Source organism: Anneissia japonica, unplaced genomic scaffold, assembly GCF_011630105.1.
Source record: "Anneissia japonica isolate Jap-2015-1 unplaced genomic scaffold, ASM1163010v1 scaffold6788_len1366326_cov149, whole genome shotgun sequence".
Taxonomy (NCBI): domain Eukaryota; kingdom Metazoa; phylum Echinodermata; class Crinoidea; order Comatulida; family Comatulidae; genus Anneissia; species Anneissia japonica.
Window position 1 is genome coordinate 1381318 of NW_022692324.1, and position 10071 is coordinate 1391388.

At 32.9% G+C, this 10071-nt stretch overlaps 1 protein-coding gene across 1 annotated transcript in view; it reads right to left on the reverse strand.

Annotated features, from left to right (window-relative positions):
- LOC117100250 (adhesion G protein-coupled receptor E4-like) overlaps nt 1-4294 on the reverse strand; it is a 13868-nt gene extending 9574 nt beyond the window's left edge. The window contains exon 1 of the mRNA XM_033239850.1: nt 4170-4294. Coding sequence (XP_033095741.1) covers nt 4170-4294 — 125 coding nt within the window. The remainder of the gene's footprint in view (nt 1-4169) is intronic.
- Between the last annotated feature and the right edge of the window lie 5777 nt (nt 4295-10071).

Below are 10071 nucleotides of genomic sequence, written 5' to 3' on the forward strand. Positions count from 1 at the left end.
ATTCGTATGCTGCTGTGTTGCTTTATTTTTGGAATTTTTTTTATATACAGTATGTAACATATGCAATTCATATGCTACACATTTTTCTTTTATTTGGGACACTATTTTTTTTGGCTTCTCTTCACCGCACGCAACACTTCGTATGATGGATGGATGTCAACTGTCACCAAGAATCTCATCAATGGAGTCATCAATTGCTCAGGGAATATCTTCAGATGTCAACCAATGGAACATCCAGCTAAATAAATACAATAAATATTTAATTTCATAAATGTGCTGTTAATTCCATAAGAAGATTGCTTATACTATAATGCTTAGTTAGGCTTATGAATTATTAATTTTTTTTGCATGCATAATAGAAGTGGGACACTTCTTAGGGAGAGGGGGAGTAGTGTAACCTTTTAAACTTTCAAGGACTCTATTATGGGATGTTCCCGCGGAGTCTCGATCTCTCGTGGGGGTTCGTCGACTAGCCAAGCTGCGTCTTGTTGGAGGCTCACACTTTGTATAGAATAAAACCGTTAACATCCAGCTTACTTGGTGTCTGGCTCATTCATTGAAGTCCGAACTCATCTAGTAACATCCATAGAGAGTTACACTATATTTATTTTTTATTTGTTTGTTCCCCAACAAAATTTATCATCTTCCCTGACGGGGGAGGGGCTATGCTTCCCCGACCGAGGTGGGTGGGGGAGCTAAAGCCGTCCAGTCCCCCTCTGGCGCCACCACTGGTCTAATAGCATTTATTGTCTAAAACTAGTAGGTCTAGTTCGTCCAGCCAGTTGTGTGTAATACCGCTATCGTATTTTTAAAAATCTATTTAGGCCTACCGGTTACGCCCTTGAATAAATGTGGCTTCGTCACACAATTGGTTCAAAATGTAGGCCTATACCCGTTATTGACACAGACATAACAATTAACATTTAAAAAAAATACACTTTGCTTTTTTCAACATACTGTGGCTTTCACATTTCAATAGGGGGCCTTTATCTCCAAGTAACCGGCCGCCTGTAGCAGGGCAAATGTGTAACCTCTTACTTTATTCGTGTCACCTAGGGAGGGTCCGAGAATGCGCTAGAATGGGAGCAGATGGTGACCCCTTTAAAGATGTTGTGCTAGACTGTCATGATTTTCCACCCCTTTTTTTTTAATTTCTGTTTCCTGTAAAGCACATAGAAGCCTTTTTGCCTTACGCGCTATATAAGTAGAACTTATCATATTATTATTATAATTACTTAATTGTGAGCATAAGTATAGTTATATTTCATCATGACGTACTTTCCTATGAGAATGCGCACAACCAGCCTATAAAGTCACTTGCGTACTTTAGGCATATAACGTGATGACGTGGAAACGTTATCTTAAAAATAAAGACCCATTGATTTGTGTTATTGTATCTGTAGGTATGTAAAATTTCATTTTATAATTATTACTTATACAAAAAACTATTTGTTATTATTAATTTAGGCTGTTAAGAGAAGTAAACTTAGGAGTACATTGCTTTGTAAATGTTTAGTAAATATTGTAATGTGTATGTTACCAGGGTAATGATAATGTGATGCGCATAGAGAGCTTAACAATGCGCTATAAGTCTACCATTATTGTCATATTAGTTGTTCAGTAGGCCTATGTATTAGGCCTACTTTAACCATTTTTATATTTAAGAATTTTTATATCTTGTTTATGTTTTTTTTTACAATGCTTCATAATAATATATAATTTTATATAGTTGTGAGTTATTCTTATTGTCATAAACAGTATTATTATTCGTTAGTTTTTTACGTTTACAGTTGTAGTTAGTAATTAGTAGAATATAAAGAGATTACAACCTTTACCAGAGCATTGTGTTTGGTGTTTACCAGTTAGGAGGGTAATTAAGTTTGCTGTTTGTCATATCCTTGGCCCTTGTGAATAACATTTAATAAACAAAAATAGAGTTTTACAAAACTCTGCTAATATTACAGTTTTAATTGATGTGCTTCGCATTGGCATAATCATCAATATCCTTCAATTTAAACACTGTTTCTCGAGCTGTTAACTCTTTAATTTTAAAACCAATAAAAATGTGTTTGAAAGGCTATGATAAAATACTGTACAGTATTTAAAGAAATTAGTTTTGCAATTTCTTCTCTGTTTTGACAAAAAGCATTTGATCTTTAATTTTTTTTTTTACATATTTTCATTAAGTTTTAGGAATTGCAAACTCAATAAAAATTATAATATCAAACTGATCAGTTATAAGGAACGTACGCCATGATGACATCATATTATGATCATATATAGGCATATCATGACTATATTAAATGGACATTCAACAGTTTTCTTTTGCCTAATATGGTCATTGTTTCAACATGTTATTATGTATTTGCATTCAAATGGAATGTGTTCTACATTGTAGGCCTACCAGGGTGTGTGATTAAACTTTGACAGTAAAATTTAAAAACTAAATTATTTGAGCAGATTTCAAAATTCATAAAATTGCAGTAGATTAAAACATTCTTTTAAAACGTTGGTTTTGTTTTTACTCCTACTCTGTTTTTACAAAAAAAAATCGTTTGATCTCCAAAAATATTCACTTATTTTCCTTTATGTTTAGGACGTGGCACACCAAAATATATAACATCTAACTGATCATTTACAATGAACATCAGGCTTAGAATTTCAATAAATACAATGATCTAAGCCCTGTCCAGACTATCAAATTTTATTTGATAAAAGCACGTGAGATGATGACATCATAGCCATATTTAGACACATCATTACACTATTATATCAGGGACTTTAATTCGTCCCCCAGGCGTGGACGGACGTTTCACCGACAGTCATTTGGCCGACAGACATTTGGCCGACAGACTATCGATAGAAATTCCATTTCGCCGAATGCCAGTTTGCCGACAGGACGATTCGCCGACAGCCAATTTGCCGACAGACAATTCGACGACATTTTTTGTGAACTTAATGCATGGATGTGCCACCAGGTGGCATATTTAGATGGTTAATTTTCGTGGCCTGACGCTTCATTTTGCCTACACCACCACATTTCGCCGAATGCCAGTTTGCCAACAACGAATTCGCCAACATTTCTTGCATGTTAATGGAGGGATGTTTCTTGTAATGTTCGGACCCTGTCAGAGAGCCTCTCTGAAGATATCTGACAGGATGTTTCGTCGACGGACAGCTTGTTGACAGGAGTTTCATCGACATTGTCCATTTTAATTGAAATATGCTCGTCAACAGCTAAATCCACATAGGCCTATTATATTTTCTCTGGACAAATTCAACAATAAAATTAATTCTTCCGACAAACTAAATTTGCCTACCTTTGAAGTGTTGGTCAAGACATTTAATTGTGACATGGATAATTGTGAATATCGGTGGTATTCAGTAATATAAATACATTAATATCTCGTCTTCACCTATCTAATGCATCCCTGGTTGATATAATTCAGCCCAAAGCTGGCATACCAAAACAGAAACAGTATCCACAAAATGAATTAAGCGAACCATTATGTTAAACCAGAACTAAAATATTTGTCTCACAAGGCTTCGTTGTATACATTAAAGACTACTTCAATGAATTTGGTATTGTATTAAATCATTAAAGCAGGCCTAGCTAGGCTTTAAAAAAAAACTTGTGAGCACGTTAACATATATATTATGTTAAACAAGAACTCAATAACTTTAATTTCTTTCGCAGGGCTTCGTTGCATACATTAAAGATTATTTCAGTGAATATGGTATTGTATTAAATAATTAAAGCAGGCCTAACTAGGCTTTAAAACTTATGAGCACGTTAAAATATATCTATTCCTCGCACAAGTAGGCATGTATATTCAAATTTAAACACTATCATCAATTGAAGTATTTCAAACCATTACTGTTTCTATGATATGATTGAAAACTAATCAGATTTATGTAGATATAACGACAATGAAAATTACCGTAATTATAAACTATGAAATCATAAAATATAATGACTGGTATTAAGACGTAGGCATAATTATTAATATTGGCCTACTTTTATTTTGGGAAAATCATTTACGACAATATTGTCATACAAGTACGGATTTCGGACACTAATCCTTCGACGAGCATTCGCATTGCATCTCGTCTGTGACTGTGTTCAGAAGGATGATTTTTCAGATGGTCATACTCATTGTTAAACTAGCCTTACATTCACCCCTTTTCTCGCATCTCCTATAACTGGTTGCATCTCTCTACTTATGAAGGATATATGCATATCCTTCATAAAGAAGTCTGCTACCGCCTCTCGTTCAGTTGAGGCAAACTCCATGATGAACGAATAGACATAGGCGTTTAGATAACATTTTCAGGCCGTTCAGTTTTCATGTACCACCGAACGGGCTGATGGTTCAAGAAAAAAACAAGCCCCAATATTTTACAGGCTTTCATCTTGTCAATGAATGTTTGTTGGCAAACTCAGAAGTGTAAGCGAACGTTTGAACCTACTTGAAATGAATGAAAAGAGAGGGAAAAATAACCCTAGCGCTGTTTCGTGAGTCGCGAAAAAGTACCTATTTAGGAACAAACAGTGGTGGCACCAGATGGGGGCTGAGTGGGCTATAGCATCCTCGACGGGGAAGCCTAGCACCCCTCCCCCTCAAGGAAGACGAGTTCATTCCGTCGGGGAATAAAACAAATTAAACAAATATTTTTACATGTTTGTTCGTTTAGCAACCATATCGCCTTCATTGACCTGTTTGTGTACTGTTTTCATCACAAGAATAACAAAACAACAACAACAACAACAACAACAACAACAACAACAACAATAATAATAATAATAATAATAATAATAATAATAATAATAATAATAATAATAATAATAATAATAATAATAATTACCATCATGTGATAAACAATATATATTTTTTTACTGAGATAAAGTTCTGCCCTCTCTACAATACACTATGGTTTTTATTTTAGCGTTTTTAACCAAAATAAATGTAAAAAGTAGTTTAAAAGACATTATTGTCTAAAACAAGTAGTAGCAATAAGTGTTACTTATTAATTGTATGTCAAATGGCTAACTTAATTTGTTTAAATGTGTACTAAAATAAATGTGGCTTCGTTACATAAAAAGAAGTGTCAATATGTACTCAGTATAATGGATACCGTAAATTGTCAGAAGATAAATTTAGTTCTATTTAATCATAACGTTTTTTCGTGTCCAAGCGAATGCGCACAAGGCAGTCTATAACGTTGTTTGCATACTTCATTTTTTTACGTGAAGATGTAAAAACTTCATCATAAAAGTTAAGACTTCGTTTAATTGTGTTATTTTATCTCCCTTTTTCATTAACTTATTTGATGATGATAATGATTTGTAACTGTTGATGTAGGCTGTCAAGAGAATGTAAACTTACGTGTATTGTCTTGTAAATAATTGATAAATATGTAAATGTTATCAGTATTTTAGTTATACTATTTATTATTCAGTATATCAATGTAATGTATATTAATAAATTATATATTAACATTTTTTATATTTAACATTTTACATTTAACCATTTTTCAACCATTTTTATATCTAACAATGGTTATATCTTGTTTATGTTTATATATTATGTCTGCCAACGGAGATAGATTTATATTATTATTCAGTCAATAAAATCATATTGTAAATGGTATTTTGATGTCTACTGTACTTGCTTATTATTTCTTTCTATGTTATAACCATAGATGTTGTTTCTTTGAATTAAGTTGACCCACAAAGCACTGGTTATTTTTACTAATTAGGTATGTTTGTTTTGCATGAATAAACATAATATAACAATAATGATATTTGATAATATTGATATGAATGCTATAATTAATAATACATTTTAACTCTATAGTTGTTCAGCAATCAGAAGCAAGTTCTCAATTTCCAATTAAAGATGTATGCCCCTTTTCGGATAAAATTCTTTCAGCTGTTGTTGAAATGTGGAATTCAAATAAAATATATACAGTATATATATTTTTGTAGGACAAGATATGTGATATGCCGAAACATAACACTCTGGTCACATAGGTATCTCCTAATGTCGATTGAAGCAACCCAATCGAAACGTCGAGTCTTCTCAACAAAAATGACAGTTCTTCCCAGAATTATCAACGTGGTGTATTGCAAGCATTGTTAATATATTATTCATTTGTCATGCAAACTTCCAAACAATTGTATTAATAATAATAATTGAAATGATAATAATAACAATTTGTAAACAATTTATTTACAGTTATTTGATTTTTTTGTGACGTAATCGTGCAGTGCAAGTTACAACGCCAAATGTATGAGATTATTTAATTTCTGTGATTGAAGGCGTGTTTAGTTTGTGTGTTAATAAAAATATTAGTAATATTGGTAAGATTTATCCAGGCTTAGGTTTGGCGTCCTCCCTCACTAATCGTCACGAAATGATTATGTAAACCATCAGATGTTTGACTTCCTATACATACATTGACCTACTGAATAGAAATTATTACAATCACAATTATAATTATAGTTACCATAATTTTTTGTTATATAAAACCTAACCATTACTGTAACACATCGAAATTCCTGTAAAAATGTTAAGTGTATATCAAAATCAATGGAATAGATCTTTTACAATAGCTTATTGAATACTGTATTAACTACGGTACCTACACAATAGAATTGTGCATTTTCAATACCTAAAGGTAAAAGTTAAATCCAAAATGTACAAATATTTCGTCCCGCATAGTTTATAGAAATAGACTCTTACGAACTATCACTAAGTCCATCCCGCTATTCTAACTTAAACGTCTTTTAAGTTGTTATTTCTTCTTAAAGAAGAAACCTTAACATGCCCCACGATATATTTTTTAGCCTAAAATTTCTTCTTAGAGAAGAAGCTTTAACATTGCGCAAGGATATTTTTTTTAGCTTAAAATGAATAAACATTATACCTTTAAAGACATCGTCGTTTTGTTATTATTATTATATCTATTTCCTCCATAAAATATATAAGTATATACAGTGCAAGATTAAAACATTAAAATTGAAAGAAAAAAAAATTCATTGAAACAAAGAGTATACAGACTGCTAGTGAATGGGGAGGCTGGCATACCAAAAGGAACGGAGTTCCTGTACAATAACTGTTTGGGATCCACATGTATTCATCAGTAAAACGTATAGTGAAACAAGAAAGTTATATCAACAATTCCTTAACAAATTTCTTAAATAAATTAAAATTACCATTATGCACATGTAAAGGAAGGCAATTTGAACAGTCAATAATCCTATGAGAAAAAGAATGAGCAAGTTCGTTGCTTTGGGGATTTCTATTAGAAAGAGTATTATATTCTATCAACTGATTTGATGATGCTAATGATTTGTAGCTGTTGATGTAGTCTGTCTAGAGAATGTAAACTTAAGTATATTGCCTTGTATATAATTGGTAAATATGTAAATGTTACCGGTATTTTAGTTATACTATTTGTTCAGTAGGCTTTTGAACACTTTAAAGAAAAAACATTTATCGATGACGTTCCGACTTTTTTTTTTAAAGAAACAAAACCCAATTCGGCCATCCGGTGCTCATAGGAGATTTATCCAATATCCCCAATCCTAATAGAAGAAGTCTGGCCAAAATAATACCTAGTGAAATCTCTCTGAAATCTCTCTGACAATATCACATTCCATATAGGGGTTCCATACTGGGGACGCATACTCTAATATGGGAAGACATAAACTATTATACATAGTGAGTGAAAGTTTGCTCACCCTGGCGTGGATTCAGATTGCAGCTTGATGGCATCTTCCTCAGAAGAAATGGACCTAAAAATAACAGTATCATCTGCACACATGAAAATTGAGGTGGGAGATGAAACAACGTTTTGCAAATCACTAAACAGGATAAAAAGAAGCGGCCCCAGTATGGAACCCTGAGTGACACCAGATTGAACAAAAACAGGCAGAGAGCATTCTCCACTAAAAATAACAATTTGAGTACGATGCAGAAGGAAATCACAATTCCACATGTGAATTTCCCCAACAATCCCAATTGATTTAAGTTTGCAGAGCCAAGTAACACATGATGAACTTTGTCGAAAGCCTTTGACCAATCAAGACATATTGCATGAACTTTGGGGGTGGGGGGTGATTCACATCAATAATACTCGCCATTCGTGGTAACACCCTGTTCAAAATTTGGTTGCAAGAATAACCCGTCCTATAACCAAATTGACAAGGGGAAATTATGTTATTAGTCGAGCAAAACATATGATCATGTAAAATCCTCTCCATCAGTTTACACATGACCAAAGTGAGTGAAATGGGGCGATAAGATCCAAAGGAACACCTGTCACCATTCTCCTTATATACAGGAACAACGTGAGCAAATTTCCATGCAACCATTAAGATAAGTTTGATCGTCGCAAATTCATTTAATTTAATTCGAAACCGTCGATTTTCAGCTGTTTTCGATATTTTTTCGGAAATTTCTCTTCATAACTTTACTTCCACTTGTCCGATTTTCGCCATTGTTCTTTCATCCTATTTAAAATTTAATAAAAGTTATAGTAATCTTAATTTTAATCCATAAAATTGCCAAATCTTGTCGGACTTTTTAATTTTGTAACCGTGGTTTTTTTAATTTGTACGTGTAAAACTTTACATCTACAACATATGTAAAAATCAATTTGATCGGTTAATAAACGACGTCAGACTTGTTATTTTTGTAAGAATCAACCAGAAGCAAGTCAGTTTAGAAGCCAATGCTTTAGAATAGCAAACAAGTATCCGGCCGTATTTTCGAGCAGAAGGAGCTTAGTTTTGGAGTTAAAATATAGAATGTTATTTGCATAATCCTAAAATATTATTTTGATTTTCAGTTTGTGCATGTGTAGATAAACTTATAGATATATTTTTAATGTATTTACATAACAAATACAGTAGTTATGACAGTATGTAAATGACGATATTCTGCTGAGCCCACGTATTCTCCTTGGCGAAACTCCGGTTTCAGATCTGATAATCAGACCATACCATTTTCAATGGGTCATGCAAGTGCATGGTAGAAGCATCTGTAATAGGCACATTGTACAATGTTTAAAAAAATGTATACCTAATGATGTATAATATTAATATTACCTTTTTGTTTATTTTGAAGTACTATGAGCCTGCACCTACAATTTTCACTACATTCACACAAACTAAATACCCCTATTTTACAATGGTACATGTACATTTCGCACGCTTCAACGACCAGCCAACAAACCCTACGCAAAGGCAATTTTGACCAACTGGGTGATCAAAATTATCCTAATGAGGAACTTGACCAAGTTGTATTGGATTATTTAAAAAATCAGACACATGATAAGAAAATAATTGCGATGCAGTTTTAAGCATTTTAGCCGATATTAAATCGGGTCCAGGAGCATTGCTTTTTTTTTTCTGATTACCAATAGCCTTACATACAATATCAGGAGTAAAGTTAATAACATTAATTTGGTTGTTATCGCTGACACGTACATTTGTATCCGACCAATCAATATTAAGTGTGGTAGGATTACTAAAGCAACTTTTAAAGAACGAGTTAAATTTTTCGGAAAGTTTGAACTTTTTTTATATATACCTGTATATACCTGTTCATTGTCCTTAAATAAACTAAGCATAACAAGCATGCGTCATTGTCCTATTGCATACCAAATAGTTTTTGATTGATTACCATTGGCAGTAACTGGCAGGTTATTGGAGTAATCGACATAAGAATTGCGAGTAATGAACCGTAGTTTGTTAGTGTACTAACTTTTTATATTTATCCCAACAACCTATAATTTGCCAGATTTTTTTGGCTTTTCTAAGCAGAATGCTTTTCTTTTTTGACAAGTAAACAATTTCGGGTAAGATCCAGGGTTTTCTTGGTTTCTCTTTTACCATCTTACGGTATGGTTGAATTAATGAATTAGTTTTAGGAGTTTAAATGAAAGTAAGACCAGATCAACTTTAAGCTTAGGCAAGGCTAGGTGCAATAAGGTGTTTATCTGTAAATACTATTTTCGTTAGTTCACCAAATGCATAAGCCAGACCTAAACAAGATTACTTAC